This window comes from Lactuca sativa, chromosome 2, assembly GCF_002870075.4.
Source record: "Lactuca sativa cultivar Salinas chromosome 2, Lsat_Salinas_v11, whole genome shotgun sequence".
Taxonomy (NCBI): Eukaryota; Viridiplantae; Streptophyta; class Magnoliopsida; order Asterales; family Asteraceae; genus Lactuca; species Lactuca sativa.
This window is the reverse complement of record NC_056624.2, coordinates 207,329,547-207,357,232: the sequence shown is the minus strand read 5'-3', so window position 1 is coordinate 207,357,232 and position 27,686 is coordinate 207,329,547. Positions and strand designations below refer to the sequence as shown.

General features: G+C 37.1%; 1 protein-coding gene across 1 annotated transcript; it reads right to left on the bottom strand.

The window, feature by feature from the left end:
• Window positions 1-22,630: 22,630 nt before the first annotated feature.
• On the bottom strand, window positions 22,631-24,884 carry LOC111911705 (agamous-like MADS-box protein AGL62). The gene is made up of 2 exons (XM_023907454.3): window positions 23,843-24,884; window positions 22,631-22,815 (listed from the first exon to the last, which is right to left on the bottom strand). The coding sequence occupies exons 1-2, from the start codon at window positions 24,488-24,490 to the stop codon at window positions 22,762-22,764; spliced, it is 702 nt and encodes a 233-aa protein (XP_023763222.1). The 5' UTR covers window positions 24,491-24,884; the 3' UTR covers window positions 22,631-22,761.
• Between the last annotated feature and the right edge of the window lie 2,802 nt (window positions 24,885-27,686).

Genomic DNA, 27,686 nt, shown 5'->3' with positions numbered 1-27,686 from the left:
AATCATCAGACCCGTCTTCTTCCCTAAGAGCCATAACCGAAAAGCTGATAATAACTAAAATACTGCAACAAATTCATGGTGCCAAACCATGTTCCTACCCTCAAACATCTCCTTAGAATTTTAGGGACTTTCCTTGATTCAAGTACGGATCATGTGCTTCCAGTAGTATAGTCCCAATACTACCGTCCACACCTGTCCGTACTCTTCTCAGAATCATCTCGAATCCTCTAAGTCGCTTCCTCATAATGATACCCTCCAAAATCTGTTGAACAGCGCATCACTCAAACTAAAGCGCTTCCTAGGCACTCCTAGGATTCCCACCTCACCTTGCCATCAGCTGCTGAATGACCGCTACGAATGTCAGTTAACTACTTCATGAATACAATTACATGCAATAAAGCTTAGATAATCCTTCGACTAAAACATGCAACCCTAGAACGGTTAGACTCAAACGAGATCTGCACAATAAGGCCAAGTCAACTACTCTAAGATTATTTAACCCTTATTGTATGTAACTTCACATATTCATGCGATAACTAACTTACATCAATATGAGTCCTACAAAGCACAAACCAAGCAGCATTCGGGCATCTAGCACTAAATCATCACATAAACAGGAAGTCCTACCTTAGAAGCTCCTAAAGATCTATAATCACTAGCATGCATCACTACCAGCTCACATAACAGCCATAAAGGCATCTCTCCTAATCAGGCATCCTACCATGCAACATTTAGCAGATCCTTAGCCCTAATCTAGCATGCAATTCTCATACACTCACATAACACATCAATCATCTACCAAGCATGGGTATTTTGGGAAATACTTACTTGAGCTTGGATGATTGCATGCATCACACCCCTTTTATTTTAAAAGAAAACATTCTTAGAAAAATAGTTTCTTTTAGAAAATATTACCAAATCCTCAGTTTGAGTTCAAGCACGCCCGAGAGCATGCCTGAATCCCTCAAACCAAGGTTCTGATACCAACTTGTAACACACCAAATTTCAACCAACATTTTTCGATTAAAACTTTAAATATTTATTTCATTCACAACTGTAAGAATCATAAAACATTTACCAGAGTATCATTGATACATAATTCCCCCATTGATGCGATGCAAACAAGCCGTGCCCTCCTTTAATATAAGAAAACCTAAAACATGTAAATTGAAAATTGTAAGAACAAATCTTAGTGAGCTCCCCAAAATACCACACACAACACAACACAAATAACCAACTATGGGTTATCAGCAACCCTAGGGACTATCAGTAGTCCAAGTGGACTGACAACATGCACGGTGGGTTATAAGCAACCCTAGAGACTATCAGCAATCTCTGTCACATATAATCGGCATAACACAATAATAACAGTTAGACCCAGCTGGTCATCATAGGTACAACTATTCTACCACAGAGGCTCATACAAACATGAAAGAGTCACAAAGACAACAAGCATCCTACATACATAATTTAGTGAGTCAGCATTAGTGCCTTCGACTCACGAGAACCATTAGAAGACTCACCTGAATCGAGGAACCCTAAAACACTACGACACGATCCATTTTCTGCGTTGGTTGAACCCACAAATCCACTAATACCATAACCAGATAAAATCTTATTTAATAACCCAAAATCATCAAGTTTGACACCAGGTCAAACTTTGTCAAAAGTCAATGGTCAACAGAAGTCAAAGTCAAATTCAGCTTGAGTATGCCAAACATTTTTAGCTCGTACACATGGCATACTCACCATCTAGAATTAGGACCCCATACGAGTACGTGCAACGTACTCAAAGGTATGCCCAACGTACTCGGCCAAATGACACTTTTCCATTAAGTGCTTAATATGTAACCACCCAAAAACCACAACTAAAAATTTCTTTTTAAAACATTACTTAAACCACAATTGTGAATTCATAACATAAATCATAACATAAAATCAGAGTGTTAATTCAAAACATAATCTTTTTATCAGAGTAAAACATCCCAGACTGACTAGCTATGGTGTGTGTCATGCGATCATCCCGAGCTCTTCCCTCCGCTACCGGAAATACTTGAAACCAAAACTGAAAACTGCAAGCACGAAGCTTAGTGAGCTCCCCCAAACTACCAGATACCATACAATAACATATAAAGCACATACTGGGCCTTGCCCACTGCATCGGACGGAAGTCTGGACTAACTGGGGCCTTGCCCCCTGCATCGGACCGAAATCCGGACTAACTGGGGCCTTGCCCCCTACATCGAACCGAAATCCAGACTAACTGGGGCCTTGCCCCCTGCATCGGACCGAAGTCCGGAACTGATTGAACATGGCATAGCATAATCATAACTACTAGCATGAACACATATACTGCATACTGCATCGTACCGAGGCCCGAACTAACTAACACATAAACATGACTAAATCACAAAGACATTAAGCATACTGAACTACTGCATCGGACCAAAATCCGAAACTACTACTATCTAAACGGGCCGACATTGTGGCTGTAGACCCATTCCTACTGGAGGGAAAAATCACTTCGAAGAATTGATTGCTGAATGTCTGAGTATAGAATCCCTGACTGCTGTTCCGGCTGCTCCCCGACTATCATGATCAATTAAGACACTAAATCAAAAATAAGGATCCTTCTATAGGTAAAATGACTTTTTTTACCCATGCTATGGTGTGGGTCAATCATGGCCCAAACCCTTTAATTCTTTCTAAGTCCATTAATGGCCCACTAGAGGCCCACTTATGGCCTATTTTTCTACATTGGGCCTAACTCCTCATATGGGCCCTTCATCAGCCCAAAAATGCCCTTGGCTCACAGTGTGACTTCTGAAAGGCCCCATCACTAAATAGGCTTCCAAGCCCACTCTTGGCCCATTAATGGCCCAATTTGCTACATTGGGCCCCATTCCTTTATTGGGCATTACCCTAAGCCCAACACCTATACTTAGCCCATATTTACAGACTCCTGATGGCCTACTAGTCCAAAAACCCAAAGCATGGCCCAAAGCACAAAACCCAACACATATAGATTACGCGGGGCGTACTCTAATATACGCTTAGCGTACAGGCTTGATGACGCGTACGCTGGGCGTACCTACACGTACGCTTAGCGTAATACCCTATTAAGCTAACTTTCTATTAAGTGCTTAATACCTCGATTCAGAAGCTACAAACTCAGATCCAAACCTTATTCCATGTCTTAAGCCATAAAGTCACTGACTTGGTGACTTTATATGGCCCAAACCAACTCAAACTCTCAAGATAATCTTCTACTTCCATAAAGGGGACTTGATCTCATGCATGGACTTAATAGGACCATAAAGGTTGGAACTTTACTGCTTATGGGACTCATAAGACTCTAAGGGAGGAAACCCTAGTCTTAGAAACGTGCTTAAGTCTCAAAGACCCAATCTTGGGACCAAAAAGTCCATAAACTTGCACTAAAGGAGATTTAAGAGATTAATCATCAAGCTCAAAATTTTTTACCTTGAAGAGGTCCGAAATGAAGCACTTATCCCAAATCTACAAGCTCTAGCTTCCAAGGTTCCTCCTTGCCAACCTTATTCTTTTCTCTTCCAAGCTTTAAACCACCAAAAATGGGTTCTCCAAGGTCAAGATCTCACAAAATGAGGGTAGGGACGTTCTAGGGTTTCTTCTGAGGTTGGGGAGGCTGAAATGGGGCTAGGGTTGAAGCCAACATGTCCTTTATATAGTGCTCAACCCAAAAATTAAGGTTTCATGACTTTTAGCGTATGCTGGGCGTACGCCTTGAACATCCGCGACTAAGTTGCCCCATTACGTTGGGCGTACCTACGCGTGTTCCAAACATGCATGCATGGCCTTCCATGAGAACTTTTCTCCATAAGGGCCATTATTGCCAACTCTTCAAAGCGTCATAACTCCTTCATTCTAAATCCGTTTCTAATGAACTTTATATCCACGGAAAGGTGGCGAGAAGCCCTACGCTTCTAACAACACGCCTTGGCCTAAAACCTTCTCGAATAATACCTCTAAATTTCATAAAGAACTAAAACGCCCCTCGCCTTGGCCTCCGAAATCCATAAATGAATATTCTAAAACAAGGCATTACATAATATCTTACGCCCTTTCATCCAACACTTAGGTCTAGTCCCACAACATCATTCTAAGTCTTAAAGTTTCCACCTTTATGACTTTCCATGTCTAGAAAAGGTCCAAAAGCCAAAACCTTAACTTATTAATCCATTAAGACATCATGACACTTTCATGGAAGGAATAGAAGGATAAAGATCACATTTTTATGGATCCTAATAGATACATAATGGATAAAGTTTCAAACTTTATCTATTAAAATGGTTCAAACCACTAAGATCTAGACTTTAAGTATCAAAGGGACCAAAAAGTGTATCTTTTTCAACTTAATCCAGTAAGTCCAGGTCTCCAACCTTAAGATCTGAATCACAATGATGTTTAGATGGATAAAGTTCTAACTTTATCCATTAAAAGGTCATAAACTTTCAAGGTCTAAACGTCATTGAATTAAAATGACCAAAAGCTCATAACATCCAAAACAAGCTAGATCTAACAAATGCATCATCAAGATTCAAACTTTATACCTTTAGAAGAGAGATCAAGGTCAACAGAGTCCAGATCTACAAGCTCCAATGAAAACAACACTTCTCCAAGAAGTTCCTTCTTCTCCAAGGTGTACCATGCATACTCCAAAGCACTCAAAACACCTTCTTTTAGCTCACAATGCTCAAACTAGGGTTAGGGTTTCATGGGAGGGTGTTAGAGAGGTGGAGGGTGAGAATGGAATGGTTTTGGGGGAGTTAAGGAGCTTAAAAAGGGGTCAACCCACGAAAATAGGGTTTGGGCACTGATAGTGTACACCCTGCATACTCCTGGTACGCTCTGCATACTCAGGACGCCCCAGTACAGCCATCGTATTCCCCCTATACGTCCAACGTACTCAGTTTAACCCAAAACCGTCCAAACTTCAAACAACCATAACTTCTTCATTTCAACTCCGATTTTATTGATCTTTTTATCCGTAGAAATGTATTGAGGAGATCTACAACCCTATCTAATTAATTTTGACTTAAAACACGTCGAACTAAAATCCATAATTCATAAAAGAAGTCGTAAACACTACTTTCCCATTTTACCCTTTGACTCCAAAGCACAAACCGAAGTATTGGATCACATATCTACATCACCCACATCCAATTGGGCCTAAACTTCTCTTCCCCAAAGTCTGAAGCCTAATGATACTTGATCTTCGGGTTATGTTCCCGAATTATTAAACGACCCAAAACAGGGTGTTACAAACTTTTGACTTGAGTTGACTTTTGGTCAAACTCCTACCTTTAGAAGGTGCGCTAAGGGTTTCCTTGTTTAGTTATATAGGTGGTGTATATCATCGGTTTTTCAGCAATGAGAGAAAAAGTAGCTGATTATTGTATGAGAGGTGAGTATTTTCATTGTACTCTAGCACCTCAAATATGATGCCTCAAATGCTTCACACAACACCACAACTCTTGGAATAACTTGAGAGAAGAACACTTATGCACAAAATTCGGCTAGCCCACACCCTTATGTCTTAGTGCCGATTTTGCTTGCCATGGGGCTCTTTATATAGTGTGGCACATGTAGGGTTACACCATGTAAAGCCTAATGTGCATGACTTTTCATTTCCTCCATGATCCATGGGTATTAACCTCCATTGAGGATCCATGGAGTACCCTATGAGTTTTAGCCAAATCTAATGAACCATGGATCATAAGCCCACTATATAAGAATGGATGATTTACCAAATCAATCCCCATATATTTAATTAGTCTCTTTTGATCACAAAATTAATTCCAAATTAATTCTTGATCAATATTAATTAAATAATATGATTTCATATTAATATATTAGAGATTATTATATATTAACAAATCATAAGTGTCCTTTTTCTCATTTTGTCCATCCAATTGTTATGATGCCATGCAATGCTAAATTGGGTCAAGTACTTACCAAATATAGTTATGGACTTAGAAACCTTATCCAACAATGATCACTCAACATTCCCCTCATGATTCCACATTGATGTTTATTTTTACTCTGATGAGTTTTGAAACATTGTATTATGATTGTTTTTGAGACACCTGATGTGTGGATTCTGCTTTCCTTAAATGTATGTAGTGAGTCGTGTAGGTGGCGTGTTGAAATTAGGACCATACATTGGGCGACTTTTCTCCTCATCACTAGCCTTTTTCCAAGAGGGGGAAGAGAAGGTCTTGCAAGTTGGATTGATGATTTTAAATTCAAATTTTTTATCACTATTTTTGGGATGTTACAAAAGTCTCGATGGATAAATTTTCCAACTTTATCCCTTAAGTTATCCTAATAAGCCAAAACTTCTAGCCCTATGTCCTTAATGACATCTTAAGACATGAGTTAACCCATTAAGCGCTGAATCAACTAAATCACCCACCCGCACTTTCCAGAAGACTCTCACACCCAAAATACACCATAAAAACATGTGCTTTATGGACATGTATGCCCAATGCATGTCTCACCCAAAATAGGTCAAAACCAAGGAAGAAAAGGGATCAAACTTGAATATGATGCCAAATACACCAAGGAACGCTAGATCGGGAACATATAACTTCAAATGGTCTTTAAGAATCCATAAATTTGCCAACTTTATGGAATTCATTCCTTCAAACTCTCACAATATGAAGAATACAGGCAAGAACCCTAGATCTTGAAGCACAAACCAGAAAGCTTGGAACTTGGATACTCACAAGGGTCCAAAAATACGCTCCAGATGGTGGTAATGAAGTTGCTTGCTGGATTAATGCACCAAAACACCTTCTTCTTTTCCATCAAGGCGCCAAGAATACCAAAATGAACCAAAACTCTCTAATTGAGGATAGGTTTATGAGGTAAAGGGTTGGAGGCTAAAAAGGATGCCCTAATCCTCTGGAAATGTTCCTTAAATATGGGATGAAACCTTAAAATTACGAGCTTGGGCTAGAATAGCTTCCACATAGAAGCCAACCTACTGTCATGCCGTGACACTCATTAAAAACAAGTGTTCCTTTTATTCCATGCTACATCGTGGCCATCCTTGCACCATGTCGTGGCACAAAGTTTTTCCCAGAACTCCATCTTTAGTCCCTGATAAAATGAAAGCTAAACCAATATGCAACACGGGTTTTACAACTCACCCCCACTTAAATTACATTTCGTCCTCGAAATCATTCCTTACATCTTACTTTGCAATACTGTAACACCCCAAAGTTTGGAAAGCCAAGAAAAGAAAGAAAACCTCAAGTTTAGGGGAGACTCGGCGAGTCCATGGAGGGACTCGACGAGTCCATGGAGGGACTCGGCGAGTCCGAGCGGGATCCGGGTTGTGGTGAAAACGACCGACTCGGCGAGTCGGCCTAGGAGACTCGAAGAGTTGGGTCTGATCGAGGAAAACCCTAAATCCGGGACTTGGAGCCTATTTAAGCGTCTCATTCTCTTTCCTAGGGTTCCTTTACTGCCTCTCTACCCCAGAACACCAAACCCTAGCCGCCATATCCATTTTTGAGCTAGATCTTGCCTTGAAGAGTGCACTAAAGCTTGGAGGAGGAAGAAAGACCTTGGAGGTGCAAGAAGGGACTGTAGATCTGGGATTGAGGAATCATTTCAGACCAATTGGAGGTAATAAGCTATTTCTTGGACTCCCTTTGCATCTAGATCTATTCTTATGTGTGAGTTTTGGTCATTATTGGTATGATATGTAACCAATTCGAGTTGGAGGTTCAGATCTGAGGTTGCTACCTCGGATCCATGTTGGTTTTGGTCTTGAACCCCTAAAGTATCAGCCCTTGGTATGTTGAAGAGGCATGTTTGCCATAAACCCTATTTTAGTGTGTTTTGAGCATAGATCTCTCAATCTACACGTAAAGTTTGCCACTTTACGTGGGGAATAGGCCCTAGAAGTATAGATCTATGAATTGGAAGCTCTGTTTGGCTCGAAAAGCCACTGCATGGATTGAGGACTGGATAGACTCGGCGAGTCCTTCGAGTGGACTCGGCGAGTAGCTTGAAGATGAGGAGGAACTCGACGAGTAGGATGAACAGCTCGTCGAGTCGGATGAAGTTAGGCATGGACTCGGCGAGTTGGATGAACAACTAGACGAGTTGGTTGAAGATTGTCTAGGACTCGGCGAGTCTGTTCTTGGACTCGGCGAGTCAGATCGCGAAACCCTAAACCCTTCGAGTTGAGACTCGAATCAGTGAGTCGAGTGGTGACTCAGCGAGTTGGACAGGACAGGACTTGGAACTAGTTGGACTCGGCGAGTCGAGTCGCGAATAAGAAAGACCCTGAGCGTATGAACTCGGCGAGTCAGTAGGTGGACTCGGCGAGTAGGGTTGACCTGGAAGGTTGACGTTGACCAGGATTTTGACCTTGACCATAGTTGACCTAGTGACCTTTGGAGGTCAGTTGGACTAAGTGTTTTATTGGCTTTGAAGCTCGAAGAGTTAGTGGAGCAGCAGTTCGGAGTCAGAGGTCAAGTAGCAGTCAAGAGGATTAGCAGCATCAGTTCAGCAGTTTTAGGTGAGTTTCCTTTCCAGTAGGAACGGGTCTAAGGCCACAATGCCGGCCCGTTTAGCTAGCAGTAGTTTTCGGATGTTGATCTGATACAATAGTTAGTATGTTTGATGCCTTCGTGGCTCAGACAGGGTTTATGTGTTATGTGTTCCGGGCTACGGCCCGATGTAGTATGCAGTATACGTGTGTTCATGCTAGTTGATATGTTTATGTTATGTTCTGTTCAGTTAGCCCGGAATTCGGTCCGATGCAGGGGACAAGGTCCCAGTTATTCTGGACTTCAGTCCGATGCAGGGGGAAAGGCCCCAGTTAGCCCGGACTTCGGTCTGATGCAGGGGACAAGGTCCCAGTCAGTTTCCGGACTTCGGTCCGATGCAGGGGGCAAGGCCCCAGTTAGTCCGGACTTCGGTCCGATGCAGTGGGCAAGGCCCAATATGTGCTTTATATGTGTTTGTGTGGTATGTGGTAGATTGGGGGAACTCACTAAGCTTCGTGCTTACGGTTTTCAGTTTTGGTTTCAGGTACTCGGTTTTCAAAAGAGGAGCTCGGGAAGATTGCAGCGCACACACCATAGTCAGTTAGCCTGGGAATGTTTGACTCTGATAATGACATTATGTTTTGAATTTAATACTCAAAAGTTATGTTTGACTTATGATACGTTGTTATAAATCTATTTTTAGTAATGTTTAAAAGAAATTTTTGGGTCGTATTTTTGCGTCGTTTCAAATACCATACGACCCTTCCAAAAGTTCCTGAACAACAATAAGGACTAAGAAGTCGCCTCACACTGACGATCACCAATCAACACTACTATTGAATCCCCGACTTAGAAGAAATCATATATCATGACAAATAACAAACCTTAACACTCCACCCTCAGACAACAAAAGAGAAACCCAACTGCACTGCCTAAAAACTGAAAACCCTAAATCATGTCTCACTTCCAGACATACATGACCTTTCTAAACCACAACCATAATGACTTAACACTGCAACCCGAACCGAAACAAACCTCTCCAACCCTAAATAATCCCACTGATACTAGTATGGTTGTTCATTATTTGGATAAAACCAAGTTTGGATTGGACTATTTGGTTGGGATATTCAAAATTTTGGATTGGTTTACAACAAAACCGAATTATTATTTTGGATTAGTTTTGGATTATAAAATAAGAACCGAATAGTCCACAAAACCGAATAACAATTTATAATTTATTTATTTTTAATATATCAATAATTATTTATTAATTTTCTAATTTTTTTTCAAATAAGTTCAAAAAGTTTCAGCTAATAAAAAACATTAATATGAATATTCTCTCAAACGTTTTTTTTTATCTATTAAATGTTAAACTATAATATACATTATTAGTAATTGTTTATAAATTTTAAATCACAACTAAAGAATTTCTTTTTACTTCTTCTAAAAAAGTTGGATTATATTATAATTAAACGTCGTTTTAAAATATTCTAGTTTTTGAAAACCAAATAAAAAAACCGATCCAACTGAACTGTAACTGGATCGGATCTGATTGGGTTTGATTTTAGTTTGTACTATTCGGATCTATATTTTGAAAACCAAAATCAATTTGGATTTACTTAATTGTGATTTGTGACGGATCAAACCGATCCATCCAAACGAACACCCATGGATACTACATAACAATATCCCTGACCATTCAACGATGCCAGCAACCTTGCACACGCATACGAAGACGATTCCCAACACAAGACTCAACCATTGGTGCCATACCAACATATAAATCACATCCTGATAACCAAACATTTACATTTTTATCTAACTGAGATCTCCTTGGTTGTGTAGTGACCTACCAAATAAGTGATGTATTGAATTCCTAACTGATTGCTGAAGTTAATAACCTCACACACGGCCGTACCACGAGAATCCAACCAAGAGTCTAACTGAAAAAGGCTATCTTGGCCTGTTCGCCAACACGAATCCAATAACCCTCCTGTTCGAACAATGACGACATAACCAACCAACACACAGACATTTCCTAGACCACTTCACTCCAGATGAATGCTACTGGCCCCGTCATAGTTTTACATCACACCCGACCCTGATTCGTCCTACAATCTTCCTCAATCCCATGAATGTTGTCCCCCCCCCCCACACACACACAGTCTCACAACCCTTTCTGTAATGTTCTAACTCATCCTAGAGAAGGCTACAAGCCAAATTGTAGGCTCACAACACTCCCACAACTGCTCATCGACCTAGTGAATGTTACAGGTCACCCTGCAGTCTTACAACACTTCTATATTGCCTACTAACCAAGTGAATGCTACAGGCCACCCAACAGTCTTACAACGCTTCCGTACTGCACTGGGCCTAACCCATGGTCTGGACAACTATAAACATGAATACCTTGCTTGCAAGAACTAAAATTTCATGACTAGTCGACCTAGCATAGACACATCCCAAAATCCAGATAAATACAACTCATTATGTCAATGAAAATTGATATCTCCAAGTACCTTCCACTGATACAACTTTAAAATCCTTGAGTGATTTCAACGGATGACAAAGAACGAATAATCTAGTTATCGTACACAAATAGATAACCAATCCAATGACCCACTTTCTATGGAACAATACCCATGCGAACATGAAATTAACCACTCCCTAAAGGTATCAATTTGACAACAACCATCCTTACACCCACGATTTGACCAGTCCTTCGTTGCATAGCAACCAAGAACGATCCTTACCAATGCTTCATTCAAATCCAACATCCTCAAACTGCAACTTCTCAGACTCAATTCATTGAAACCATCAAATCAACCCAATTTTTGATCCTCCATGCAAAACACCCAATTCTTCTCTACTTAGAGCTTACTCTATGTCACCTCCCATGTCAAAGTCTAAAACCGACCCAACCAGACTTACTCTAAGCATGACTCTCAGTATGCAAAATGGCATATTAATAACCCTCAAATTATAATAACTAGACCATCAGAAATAAATTCTAATTCCTAGGTGGAGACTTAACTAAATCGAACATATCGTGGCGCACACACAATCGCATAATCATAAGCATAAATAATAAAAGCATGAAGGAAGAGAATACGATACATACTTGCGAGAACATATGATGTAACTTCGATCTCCTCAACATCGAATTGAAACGCTCGAAACCTCACTATAGGAGCCTCCACTCTGCCATCGCGACCATCATTAATCATCATAGTAGCTGGTTCTTGTGTCTGCACCGCTCCACCTGTCAATCCCGGAAAGTCGACCTTCTTATGGCCGACTTGTTTGTAGCGAAAACATATTGGACTCGATCCTAAAGGAAAATCCTTGTTGACATGACCAATCCCATTACACTTGTAATAACACATAACTCTAGATTGACATACCCCATCATGCGGTTTCCCACACTTGTCATAATGGCCCCGACCCTACTATCCTCTAGCTCATGAATCAAAAGTCTTGGTCTTCACCACCGAGCCCTTTGTTATCAAAACTAAAACTGGCTTCCGCTTCCTCAGAAGCTCCAAATTAATCTCCCGTTCCCAGGCTTTAGAAATCATACCCTCTAAGTTCTTTCAACTGAACATGCTCACAAACTCCTAAATGTCATCCCTCAACATATCATGATACATTGTCTTCTTCATCTCCTCATCTACAACATACTAAGGAACTCGCAGAGCCCTCTTCCTAAACTTGGTGGTGATCTCTTCCACAATCTATGTCGTCTGGTGAAGGTCCTAAAACTCCCTCGCCAAATGCTGCACCTTGATGGTCGGTGCAAACTCTTCCCCAAACCTCGCCACAAAATCTGCCCAAGACATGGCCGACAAGGCCTCCTCTCCCAAAGAGTAACCAACATCCTCCGACCAGTTGTGGGCTCAATCCCTCAGAACGCAAGATGCAAATCCCACATTCGATCCCTCAAGACAGAAACTCGTCCCCTGAGCATTCTCCATGTCATAAATCCACTGCCTACTCGTAATAGGTTCGTTCTTCCTAAAGAACTATGGGGATCCGCAAGCCTTGAACTTGCAAAAAGAGAGAGTTTATGCCCCAATCTTACCAACCACAATCTCTGCATGAAAATCCCCAATCCACTCTTCCAAGAGTTCCATGATCCACTCCTTTTTAGTGTCATACATCACAGGAGTCGCATCTAAAATATCTCAAGTGATCTCAGATGAAACGAACTCGCGAATCCTCTCTTCTATTGGCTCAACACCAGAACCTGAGCCTGAGCCTAAGCCTGAGCCTGAACCGGAACCAGACCCTCCTCCACAAGTTCTCATCTCCATACTGAAAAGCAACCAACAAATTATCAAAACATACCCATAGAATCCTCATCCGTAGGATTCTCAGAATCCCCATGACTTTCCTTGATTTGAATACGGATCTTATGTTTTCAGTAGTATAGGACCAATACTACCTTCAAACCTATCCATACTTTCCTCAAGAATAATCCTGAATCCTCTAAGTTACCTTCTTACACTAATACTTCCAAAACCCGCTAAACAACGCCCTAAATGCACTAAAGTACCCACTTAGGCTCTCCTAAGATCCCTATCTCACCTTGCCATCAGCTGCTTGAAGACCTCAACCAATGTTAGCTAATTACTTAATGAATATAATTACTTGTAATAAAATTAAATAATCCTTCAAGTAAAAGACTCAACCCTACAATGGTTAGACTCAGACAAGAGTTCCAGCATAAGACCAAATCAATCACTCTAAGATTATGTAGCCTTCGCATCATATAACTTATCATCTTCATGTAATAATTAACTCACATCAGTATGAGTCCTACAAAGCAAAAAAACAAGTAGCATTTGATCAGTAAAACTCTACAGGCCACAAAACAATAGAAGTCATATTTCCTAATAGGCATTCTAGCATGCAACCCTAAACATACCCATAGCCTTATATTAGCATCTAAACATTTCATAACATATAACATATCATCATGTATGGGTATTCTAGGAATCACTTACTTGAGTTCAACTGATTGCACGCATCGCACCCCTCAATTTTAATAAAGATCTTTTAGAAAAATTATTTTCTTATAAAAAGGTTACCAATTCCTCAGTTTAAGTTTAGACACACCCGAGAGTGTGCTCGAATCCTTCAAACCAAGACTCTGATACCAACTTGTAATGTCCCAAATGTATCATCCCAAAAATCAAGGTAAATTTTTCTTTTTTCCAAAACCAATCAAAACCATAAAAATTTACAAAACATAGTTTCCAAAATGTCAAAATCTAAAATCAGAGTGTCCTAAGAACAAATCTAATAAAATCTAAAGGATGTGCACGATCAAGCCTTTACCTTGCCCCGATCATCAGAAGTACCCGAAACATAAAATTTAAACTGTAAGCCAAAGCTTAGTGAGTTACCTCAAAGTACCACACCCAACCAAACAAATATACATATTGCATATTGGGTCAACAACCTCTCGGTTGGATTACCCTAGGCCACAACCTCCCAATTGGATTGCCATACATATTGCATACTAGGTCCACAACCTCCCGGTAAGATTACCCTTGCCCACAACCTCCCAGTTTTATTGACACTCTAGCCCACAATCTCTCGATTGGATTGCCTTAAGTTTGTTGGCTTATAACACAAATCAATACAACATCAACCCAACCACACTATGTCTACATATGCAACAGATAAACATATAACCACTAAACATATAATCATAGGATCTAGCAGATCATTATAACATAGCAACATCCTATATACCATGATACATAACCTAATGGGTCGGCACTGGTGCCTTCGACCCACAAGTACAGTGAGGAAAACTCACCTCACAGTATGAAAAGATAGCATAAAAGAATGTTGCTCCAAAAGTTAACTTTAGAGGTCATCTATACAAAAAAACAGTGACCTAAACTCAAACTACAACTTAAAATACCTAAAAATGCCCCTAAGTCAAACTTGGTCAACCCTTGGTCAAATGTCAAAGTTAGCAAGACAAAAAGTCAAAGAAAGGAAAAGTTGACTGAGTACGCCCAATGTACTCAACCGTTACATTGAGTGTAGTCGAGACTTCAGCCAAAAATACGGGACACAAACCCCATACGTGCGACGTACCACTTGGTACGCCCAACGTACGTCGTTTGAGCCCATTCCTTCTCATTAAGTTCTTAATTCTTAAGGGTTTCCATCCAAACACATATCTAGACTCAAAACAATGTCTTAAGTCATAAAATTTCCATCTTTATGAATTTCCATGGCTAGAAAAGTCCAGAAACTAAAACCCTAACTTATTAATCCATTTAGTCATCGTAACTCTTGCATGGAAAGGATAAGAGGACCAATATCATGTTTTTATGGTTCCTAACACCTAAAAACATCTGAAATGAAAACCCTTATGGGTTAAATTAAGCTATTCTCATGAACACCAAGCTTATGGGACCAACAGGATCACAAACTCCAAGCTAACATGATCGAAACAAATACTCATCAAGTTTTAGACTTTATACCTCCAAATGATGCTTGAGGGTGAAACACTTCTGGATCCAAATTTAATTAAGCTTCCAAGATGGTTTCATCTCCTTCTCCTTCCTTCATGAACACCACAAATGCACTCTTAAGATCACAAGGGATCACACAATGAATTAGGTTTTGTTAGGGACAAAAAAAAGGGATGGAGGTTGATGAATGAAGGGGGTCTCAATGAGATAATGATGCTTAAATAGGGATCAAACCTTAAAAATTAGGGTTTGGGTTTTCACCACATATGCCCAGCGTACCAAAGAGTATGTCCAACGTACGCACAAGTCACGCGTTTCTTACTTATGGAGCCATGGGACCATTTTTGCCATTAAATTTCATACTTAGGGTCAAATTGTAAATTACCCCAATAATGAATATTGCACAAAAATGTCGATAAAATTTTCATTGTAAACATTGAATCATACAACCAATTGTTCCAAAACCAAATATAGTAATAGTGAATTTTTTTAAACATCAAAGTAAATAAAAAGTATTTAGGGTAGAAAAAGCCATTAGGGGGATGTTGTGGAGTCAAGTTGGGCCCTTCTCTTTGGAGCTAGAAGTACTAGAAAATAACCATAAAATTGTAAGTACAAAGCTTAGTGAGTTCCTAAAATACCTCATACCATACATAAGATAGAGTATGCTACGGGTCATCCATAGTCTGACTGTCATTATCATCCATGAGCCAATCATGGGCTTTCCTTGTCACACTAGGAGCCAAATCCTGGTCTTATGTACAAGTGCCAAGATCCACCTCTTAGTCTGCCTTACGAGCATCACAAAGGCAACTAGCAACATATAAATAAGTGGCAAGGCCAGACCCTGATCTTGTATACAAATTTCTATGAGCCACCACTTGCTTTTTTATACATATGTCAGGGGCCACCACCTGGTCTTTTATGCAAGTATCACATAGAAAACTAGCATCTTATATAATATAGCGAGAAGACTCACCTGACTCGTGAAATCAGCTAAACCACATCTTAATGCCCAAATATAGATACTACAACACTCCTATCAAAACATACAAAGTCCAATCTTAGTCTACACCCTTAATCCAATAATCTTGACCAAAAGTCAACGCAAGTCAATTAGTCAACGGTCCAAGGTCAACCCTCAAGTCAACAACCCAAAAAATACTTCTGTGAATCACTACATCATGGCCTTCTATTAGCCACCTTGTGGCCATGTAACAACAAAACAGTTGAGTAGCCTCCCAGTCGCCAAATCATGGCAGCAAAAGTGCTACGACGTGGTAACTAGGTCTTAACAGCTTAATTGATTAAGTTGTTTTCTTTGTCCTTAAGAGCTCCAAAGCTTAGATCTGATACACCCCAAGGCCTTGATAGATAAAGTTTCCAACTTTATCCATTAAATCATCTTAATAAGCCAAAACTTCTAACCCTAAGTCCTTATTGACATCTTAAGATATAAGTTAACCCATTAAGCTCTTAATCAACCAAATCACCCAACCATACTTTCCAGAAGACTTTTATGCCCAGAATACACCATAAAAACCTATGCTTTATGGACATGCATGTCCAATGCATGTCTCACCCAAAATAGATCAAAACCAAGGAAGAAAAAGGAACAAACTTGCACATGAGGCCAAATACACCAAGGGAGACTAGATCTGGAACATATAACTTCAAATGGACCTCACGGATCCATGAAGTTGAATACTTTATGGAATCCATTCCTTCAAACTCTCACAACATGAAGAAAAGGGAGAATAACCCTGGATCTAGAAGCACAAACTAGAAAGCTTGGAACTTGGATACTCACAAGGGTCCAGAATATGCTCAAGATGGTAGTGATGAAGTTGTTTGTTGGATTAATGCACCAAAACACCTACTTCTTCTTCTTCTTCTTCAAGGTACCAAGAATACCAAAATGAACCAAAACTCTTTAAGGGAGGCTAGGGTTTTGAGGTAGAGGATTGGAAGCTAAAGAGGATGCCATAATCTTCTAGAAATGTTGCTTAAATATGGGAGAATATCCTAAAATTATGGGCTAGGGATAGAACAGCTGCAACGTCGTGGCCAACCTCTGCCCCACTGTGTCACTCATTAAAAACTTGCGTTCCATTTGTTGCATGCCACGTCGTGGGCATCCTTGCACCACATTGTGTCACAAAGTTTTTCCCAAAACTCCATCTTTGGTCCCTAATAAATAGAAAGCTAAACCAATTTGGAACACGTGTGTTACAGTTTTCTTTGGGAATGGTGAAAATACAATGCCTTGAATATAATAGAAGCGAATTCCCGCGCGTTGCGCATGTTAATATTATTTATTTACTCATATTAACTACAAAATAATAATAATTCCTACTTATGTTATATATAAAATTGTAAGTTTTTTAAACAATAAGATAAGATAAACATATATTGTAATCAAATTTTGCAATCGCGTCTACACACATTTTACGTATGAATAACATTTTAAACAATTCTTGATTTACTGTTACTTTTAACTATTGTTATGTTTAATTAATTTAAAATTTGTTAACTTGATTGAGTATTATTTTTAACTATTCTTGTTGTTCATTAATTAAAAAACTTATTTTAAAACATCTATAATAAAGAACTCATGCAACTTTTTTATAAATATGAAGTAAAATAAAAAAAAAATCATTTTTATAACTTAGATCTTATTAAATGGTAACATTTTTAAAAATTATTATTATTCTATCAAACACATGGATAACTTATTTTGCTAGTATTCACTATTCATCGACCACTTAATATTTTCAACCATTTATATATGTTACACATTAGATATAATCTCACATCTTAGAACAATAACATTTTATTCCTCTTAATTTTATTTTATATTTATATTTTCTTATTTTTTAACTAATTAATCTAATATATTATTTACACAAAATAAAATTCAACATTATATAGAAAAATTATATAAAAACATTTTTAAGTCTATTTAAATGACATATAAAATAATTTTAAAATTAGAAATCAAATGAGGGTATTTTGTAAAATATATCAAACATGTAATACAATCAATAAAATTAATCACATTTATATGTATTAAATTATAATAGCACATAGATTCTTCCAAAAACTATTTTGTAATAAAAATTTGGAAGTTGAATGTTATTATGTGTAAATTCTTTAAAGTATAACACTTAAAAATATAAGAAATAAAATAACTACGTCATTAACATAATAGTCACATCTATGACAAAAAAACAGCAACAATAACATCCATGCATCTCATACCTTTTTATTCACTAATTAAAATATATATTTAACTACATTAATGTAATAAAATTTTATTAACTGTTTTAAAGTTATGTTTTAATATTTTAACTTTTCAACTTCAAATTAGTGGTTATTTAGAATGGGATAGCGACATTTATGGTATGAATTCTAATTATGTTTGTGCCTTAGCTTCTCTTCGTAGCAAGCTTCCGGACATTGACCTTACTAGTTTTGACTCTTTTGGAGAGCATGCAGTTCACTACAAAGAACTTTCGGGGTTCAAATACAGGCATGATATGTTTAAGGATGTTTTGGTCAACATATTTAAGCATGTCGGGGTTTCCGCCAAGAAAGAGGCTCCTGTGAATTTCCTGACTGACCCGACAGAAGGAAGGTCAACCGTTAGACCGACTGACGTTTTGATTTTTGGATGGGTTGGAGGGAAACACGAATTTGTGGACCTTACACGGGTATCTCCTCTCGTAGGCTTGAGGGTCGGGGGTTTCATGGCAGGACATGCTACATTAAAAGTTGCTACATGAAAGGTTACCAAACATGAAAAATCAACACATGTCCATACCTTTTGTAGATACGTTTGGTTTCCTTGCGCTGGATGCAATGGAGCTTCTTAGTAGAATATAACGAATCATGCATAACAATGCTATATCCCCTAGATCTTATGAATATAATATTCAAAAGAATTGACTTTACCACACGAAAAGGTTTAGTGGCGCAACTTGTTGCCCATTTGTCTTCTCATTTGTTGTACAATCATAACTAAGATGTATTTGTTCGTGGTACTTAATTGATATTTATGAGACTTAATTAAATATCACTAAAATATTTAAATTATGTTTATTAAATTAAATTAATACTTATGAGACTTAATTAAATATGATTAAAATATTTGAATTCTGTTTAGTAAATTAAATGAATAATATAATCATATAATGTGTAGGCAAAATAATATATTAAAAGCTTTCAAACTAGTTATTAAAAACTAAATTTAGTGTATCTATTATTTTGTGTGTATTTATTTATAAGATAGTGTATGTTTATTTTTGCTTTACAAACATATTGATCAAATATATATATATATATATATATATATATATATATATATATATATATATATATATATATATATATATATATATATATATATATATATATATATATATATATATATATAATACAAAGTTATATGTTTAAAAGAAAATTCATAACTACCAAATAAAATTATTCACATCATCTATATGTATTAAATTATAAAAAAGAAGATTGGAAGATGCAATATATACAAACTTAGAAGCTTCCATCATACAGCTGGCTTTAAAGTTAATATTTTAAAAAAAATAAAGTGTTCTGGAATCGATTTCACAAATGAGAAAATTTGTGAATATGTCTAGACAGGTGAATTATGCCAATGACATCCTTCCATGTTACTTACCTTGGATTCCCTGCTGAAACAGATATGAATAGAATTTCCAATTGGCCTCCCTTATTGAAAAATTCCAAAGCAAGTTCTTGAGATGGAACTCTATAGGAACTTATCTTACAGAGGTTTCATGGTCTATTGCAATGTTGTTCTTGGAAGCCTTGGTTCGAGCATGTTATCTTTTTATAGAGCCTAGTCTACGGTCAGTAAAAGACTTGAAAACGTTAGGAACAATTTCTTTTGGAGAGGGAACTCGGAAAATAAAACCATTGTGTGTACAGCTCCAAATTCAAAAATATCAAGAAAAATGTGGCCATCATGGTGGCTGCTTTCCATTGGTCATGATTAGATGAAAATGGGTCATTATTGATTTATGACAGCTGGTGCACATGTAAATCCCATCCACTACTTTTTTTCTTTCGATCTATCTCTAGCTTCTCACTAACGGGTTTTTATTAGAATTCTCTTGTTGTTAAAAATGATGCTTTAAATAAAACATATATTGATTGATGGATATCGAACTATTTTGAGTTCATTTCACCAAAAAAAAACTAACAATGCGTGGTTAAGAACGATCGGTATAGGTCAGGAATTGCTCGTTATGGTCTACGTATACACGCCATAACGATGTCATAACAGGGGAACACCTCGTGCTCGTTACCACCGGGCGAAACACGTATACCATTCGAATTAAACACAAACAGTCAAATTAATAAAAAAAAGATACCTATAATATTAATTAATTTTTTCTTATATAAATACCTATTGTCTATACAATTTTTTCCACACAAATCTCTCTTTCTCTCTATATAATTTTACTTATCTTCAGAAAAATTATGGATCCTTTCGACTCGTCCGATGATTCCGATGACAATATATTATATATTCAGGATGATGTATCATTATTACACTAACGAGCTGCTACAACCTGACAAAGTTCTGCTACTAACAAGACGTACGATGTTAAACAGAAACCGCAAGGAAGGACACAGACATCTATATCGCGATTACTTTGCGGATAATTGTGTTTACGGATCGAAGGACTTCAAAAGAAGATTTCGTTTGAGTAGGAATGTATTCCTACGGATCGCCAACGCCTTGGAAAGCCGGTATCGTTTCTTTAATCTTAATACATATTTACTATACTTTTATACAAAATAAATACAAATGTACTACATGTTTCTTTAAGTTAATATATGTTTTAGGTATGAAGTTTTTCAATTGAGATATGATGCTAGAGGTAGACGAGGGTTTTCAATGTTGCAGCAGAAATGTGATGCGACCATTCGTTTGATGGCTATGGGGGAGTCACCTAACACCATGGACGACTATATGAGAATGTCCGAGAGAACCGCAAGGGAGAGTTTGTATACATTGTGAAGAGGTGTTGTTGAAACATTTGGAGACATATATTTGCGGAAACCTTCATTGCATGATTTGCAAGAATTGTATGCGGTGTATGAAGAATGCCATGGGTTTCCCGGAATGATTGGAAACATTGATTGCACACATTGGAAATGGAAAAATTGTCCGGTAGCATGGAAATGTCAATACGTAATTGATCATTACGTATCGCCTTCATTGGTTTTAGAGGTTGTTTCCTCTCAAGATTTATAGATTTGGCATGCATTTTTTGGGGTTGCGGGTTTCAAAAACGACGTCAACGTTCTTGATCAGTCGCCAATATTCGATGATCTTTTGAATGGAAAGGCCCCGGATACTCCTTTCACATTAAATGGAAACGAATAAAAATATGGGTATTACCTTACCGATGGAATATATCCTCAATATTTCACATTCATGAAGGCATTCCGATACCTGGTTGAAGAAAAAGACAATTTTTTCAAGAGAATACAAGGAGCACAGAAGTATGTGGAACTTGCTTTTGGAGTACTAAAGGCGAAATGACACATAGTTGAATATGCGGCACGACCATTAGACTTAGAAACTCTATGATATATCATGTATGCATGTATCATAATACATAACATGGTAGTAGAAGATAAATGACGAAATATTGCACACTATATCCCAACGGAGCCCAGACACGTTCAATTTCAACTAGGAACAGCCGAGTATTTGCATAGATTCGTTGACAATCATGATGCAAATAAACACAGACAGCTTCGGGAGGACTTGGCGGACTATATCTTCTACGGTAACGATGACGAATAGCGTTGGTTAGGAAAAATAAAATATTTTTTTGTTATAATGTTTTTTTCAATTTGAATGTTATGTGTAATTTAAATGCCATTTTATTTTTTTTAACATTATGTTTTATTTATATATTATGTTTTATTTAAAATATATTTGTTTTAACTAAAAAAAAAAAAGAAACTCGAAAAAAAAAACAAAAAAAAATTATGACATTGAAAAAAAGTTGGTGTTACAGTTTATTATAACATGGTGACTATTTCCCCACTTGTGTTATAACACCATTGCTAATATCACATGTAAGGTGACATCAAGTTAGTGTTATGACTACTTGCCCACACCTAATGGTGTAAAAACCTTTTCCCAAACTAACATCATATATAGGAGGCTCATATGGCTAGCATATGAACTATTAGGGAAGCCACAATGCACAATAATTTCAGAGTTAAATGTATTGTCACATCATTTTACCTTTCATACAACTCTATCATTTTTTTCTATAATCCATTGAATTCTATAAAGTTTAATAAAATATTATAAAAACCAATTTATAATATATATTTAAGAATTAGAAAAGTTTCATTATTCCCATTGAACTTCAAATCTATTTAATGTCAATTGTTATCTCACAATGGTAAAGTTTCATCTATTGAATGACAACTAGACTTGCCACCATCATAAGGGTTTTTTTGCCACTTTGGAAGTTTTTGTGAATCAGATATAGATATTGATGTATAATGACCGATAAAAGAACAAACAAGAGAGAAATAAAATTATCCAAAAAAATTGATACTTAGAGAGTTCGAAAGACAAAATACAAATAAAGTCTAGAATAACATAGAATTAATCCCTTGCAAAGCACACCAGCCACTCCATAGCCTTAAAACCTTCTTGAGTTACTCCCATCAATCTCCAAGTGTCTTGAACTAGAAGCCTGATCAGAGGAAGAGTCATGAATTTAGAATATCTAAATACGATTTAGCTTCCGGTATTATATATGGCAGACAATTGTCAAAAAATTTCACCATGTCATACTTCAACTTTCATTATTGGAACAATAAAGTTTATATGATCATATGGTCACTTTTGGTTTTTCTAAAATAAACACAAAAGAGAACGCTTTGAATTAAATTGAAATATCTAGCTACTACAAGCCACATGTTCTAGCTTGTAGTAGCAGAAATGCCAGTGAAAGATTTATGCCTTAAAAAAGTTAGAGATAATATTTCCAAATGACAAATCAAATATCCTCCTATATTTTCTTACTAAGTATCCTCCTACTCACTAGATCAAATACATGAATGTAAAAATAATATTGAATTCTTACATGTTATTGCGTTAAAAAAGCATGTTATTTTTCATGGAGTCTAGATCTGAGGAGGTAAGAGTTTAAATTACCATTTAAAATATTAGAGAAATTAGATGCATCTTGAGGATCTTATCTTCATAATTTTCTTCAGTGATTTATAGCCAAATCTACTTCTATATAAAAACCAACTTTTAGTTTTTGGTAATTTGTCTTCTTAATTAAGTATAAATAATATATAGCCACGTGTTGTGCTTTTGTATATTTAAGCTAGCATAGAGAAAGATTATCGTTTTGAAAACTACAGGAGATCAAATATTATTCACAATTATATAAGAGAAGATATAGTTAATCATGGCTTAAGATTTTTTTTTGGAACAGCAGTCAATGTATTAAAGCTCTAAGCAAAAGACTAAGAGAGAGAGAAAATAAAAATAGTTACAGGTATATAGAGTTAATAGCAGTTTTTGGATCTTTATATTAATCTGCTCGATTTCCACCTATAAAAATGAGTTAAAAACTACTTACACAAACAAACTATAAATCTGTTTTCAATATTAAAACAAACTCTTTGTGGTATAAGAAAAAAAACAAAGTCAAAATAGCTAAATTCAATGATCTTTGTAATTGAAAAAAAAAATGAAAAGAAAGTAACCTGATTCAACGACTGAAATGGCCATACTCCATGTGAAGTCATGGATAATCCAAGCCCAGAACCTTTATCTTCAACTGAGTCCCCAGCTATCCCCATAGAACCAGAGATTGGGACAATTGGCATTGAGTTTGCAGCCTCCACCAGATGCCTTTTCGACTGCTCTCCAATGTTCTTTTTCAGTGCCTCCATTGCTACTTTCAACTGCTCAAGTTCTGGTAATCTCAGGTTCTCAATTGGAGCTTCCCACCAGTGATTATCTTGGCCTGCTTTCCTGATCTCGCTAAGGTGTTCACTTTTGTTCTTCTCAAACTCGGATTGACTAATTACATAAGTAAGTTGCCTATTGAGTTCGTGGATTTTGGCATTGCGATGAGCATCCATAAGTTGAGATGTGCTAGAACTTGGTGGAGGATTTTGTGAGAGGAAGCGATCAACAATCATCTCAACAGATGGATGGCCAAAGGAGAACACCTTTTTACCTGGGGAAAAGACGATGATTGTGATTTCAACCCCACACAAGATGCTTAGTTCACTTGCTTTCTTGAAAAGCCCAGCACGACGTTTGGAGAAGGTAACCAATAAGTTACTTTCTTTCGCCATTCTTGTCATCTGAATCTTTTGGCGACCTTTGGTCTTTCGGGGCATCATTGGATCGAGGACTTGAGAGAACTGTAGGACAAGTAAGGCCGGCCGGGTGTTTCTTTCCTTGATCTCTTTGAAAAACCTTGAAGGATATATATATTTAAAGGGCTCATCTCTGCCAAAAAGATTGCGACATGTGCTGGATCCACATATTATACCACTAAATGTATTCCCATGTATGCATTTGATATTTCAAATGCAGATTTAATTCCATATACTAGAGTTCGCGTTTAGATGGTTTTCCAAATTGAAGAATAAATTTGATTTTTTATTTGTCCGTTGTAGATCTTTTTCCAGACTTCTCTTTCAAATGAATTGCTTTAACCATATAATGAAAATTATTAATTGCAAATATGGTTCATGAACCAGTTCGAAATACAGTCAAGACCTTCCAAATATGTAATGTACAGCTCTAAGAACCCAATAAATAAAATTTACTTTTATCCCCGACATAATATAAGGCAATTACATTTAAATTGTAGGGACACGATCCAGAAATTTTCTGCCAATAATGACTAATCGAGAACTTTGAAAAGTTAGGATGTGTAATGATCCCAAAATTCGCTGCCAATAAAGACTAATGGAGAACTAACTAGGGTGAGCATCGAAACGGAATACCCAAACCAATACTTAAAATGACGGTACGGTAAAACGACAATGATGGTGCGGTTTTTGATTTTCATAAACCGAAAGCAAACGGTTTGGTTTCAGTTTTATTGTAAAACCGCCCCATGTATAATCCAAATCGAACCACTATATCTAACGAATATTTTTTAAAAATTAAAAATATCATATGTATTACATAATAGATAATTATATATACATATTAATTTTGGAAAAGCTTATGAACAGTAACTGGATCGGCCACAACAAAAAATAATATATGGGCGACGCTATTAAAGACGACAACTAGTATTAGGGACGACAAGTGACAAGATGCCTTTGTGTCGTCGCTAAAGCTAGGCGTCACCGTTAAAGGGTCGCCTCTAATAGTCTACGTCAGCGATCCGTGTGACTTCGCCCAAAGTGAATCGTGGCCGTTCATTTTTATCTGATCCAACGGCAGGATTTCTCCGGACCAAAGCAATAGCGGCGACAACAATAGAGATGACGTCGTCGTCGCTACTAGTCACCAAAAGACACGGGATATCTTCCCTCCAACTTGTTGCCCCAATTGTCAGTCGCCGCAAATAGTGTCGCCGCTAAACATTTCGTCCCCTTTACCTCCCCATCGTGTCTCAAAACAGTTGATAGCTTCACTCCCAATTTCTTAAACGATTTTCCAGCGATTTTCCGACGAAAAAACTCGTATCCTCTCGATTTCTTCGGCGACCACCACCACAAAGCCTCTCCTTTCTCCTTTCCTCTTCACTCCTCTCTCCCACATTTGGCCGAGGCTGTGATACGTTTTCCGACGACAAAACTCCGATTTTCCAACATCTGTAGCAACGGTAGGTGCTCCCTTCCCTCCTTTCTCTTTCAATTTCTTTTCTATAACGAATTTGTGTGCTAATTTTGGATTTTGGTGGTTTCACAACAACATCTCCGGTGACACCACCTCTTCTCCGGTGATACCACATCTACTACGGTGACCTTGACCACAGCACCACCACCTAATCGATTTCCAGGTTTTTTTTTCTGTTTTTAACGTAGGTATAAGAAATGTTGGTATTTGTATGTGAAATATATATATGTATATGTGTATTTGTATATAAAATGTATGACTATGTATGAAAAAATATGTGTATAAGAGTATTTGCATGTGAAATATATATGTATATGTGTATTTGTATATATGAAATGTATGTGTATGTATGAAAAAATGTGTATAAGAGTATTTATATGTGAAATGTATGTATATGTGAAAAATCTATGTATATGGGTGTAGATATATGAAAAAAAATCTATGTTAAAATGTATGTATGTATATGGAATGTATGCATTTGTATGTGAAATGAATATGTATATGTGTATATTTATATAAATATGTATGTATATTTGTGGATATGTATGTAAAAATGTATGTATATGTTTGTATATGTATGTAAAAATGTATATGTATGTATATGTGTGGATATGTATGTATATGTTTGTATATGTATGTAAAAATGTATGTATATATGTATTTGTATGTGAAATGTTTATGTATGTATATTGTATGTATATGATGTTATAATTGCAAAAATGTATATGTATGTGTAATTGTATGTGAAATGTATATGTATGTGTATTTGATGTTGTAATGTGAAATACTGAAATGTATATGATTGTATAATTGGAAAAAAAAAAGGATGTTATAATGCACAATGTCTTTTAAAGTACTATACTATAATTAAAAAAAAAAACAAAAAAAAAAGTTGTTAGAGGAAGTCCAAATAAAATTATATCTTGGATGTCCGTTTACGTCCCTTGACTTTTTAGCAAAGCTAATGCATATCAAGGTGATCAACAAATGGACCGATAGTCCATTCGATCAAATTCTTGAGTTGTTGCAAACTGCATTTCCTCAAGGAAACAGGATCCCCCAATCACATTATGATGCAAAAAAGACACTTAAAAAGATCGGCTTGGGTTATGAATTGATACAAATATGTAAAAACGACTGCTTTTTTTTAGAAAGAACATAAGTTGTTGCAAAAGTGTCCAGTTTGTAATAAGAGTCGGTGGGTTGATAAAAATACAAACGGTATGAAGGTAGCTCATAATGTGTTATAATACTTTCCCATGACCCCCAGACTACAACGTTTATACTGTTCTAGACATACAGCTAAAGATATGATTTGGCACAGTACCGGACGTTCCAAAGATGGTACGATGCTTCATCCCGTTGATGGTACTTCATGGAAAAGATTCGATATGAAGCATCCTACCTTTTCGAGGGAACCCCGAAACGTATGCTTAGGGCTTGTTGCTGATGGCTTTAATCTGTTTGGTAACATGTGTAATCCTCATAGCACGTGGTTCGTCATACTCATCACTCACAATCTTCCACCATGGCTATGCATGAAAGAATCCTCCTTCATGTTGACCTTGTTGATTCCCGGACCCAAAGCACCCGGGAAGGACTTGGATGTGCTCCTTAGGCCGTTGGTTGATGAGTTGAAGCAGTTATGGAGTTTTGGCGTACATACTAAAGACACAACGACATATACATTCTTCAATATGAAAGCGATGTTGTTATGGACAATAAACTACTCTCCGG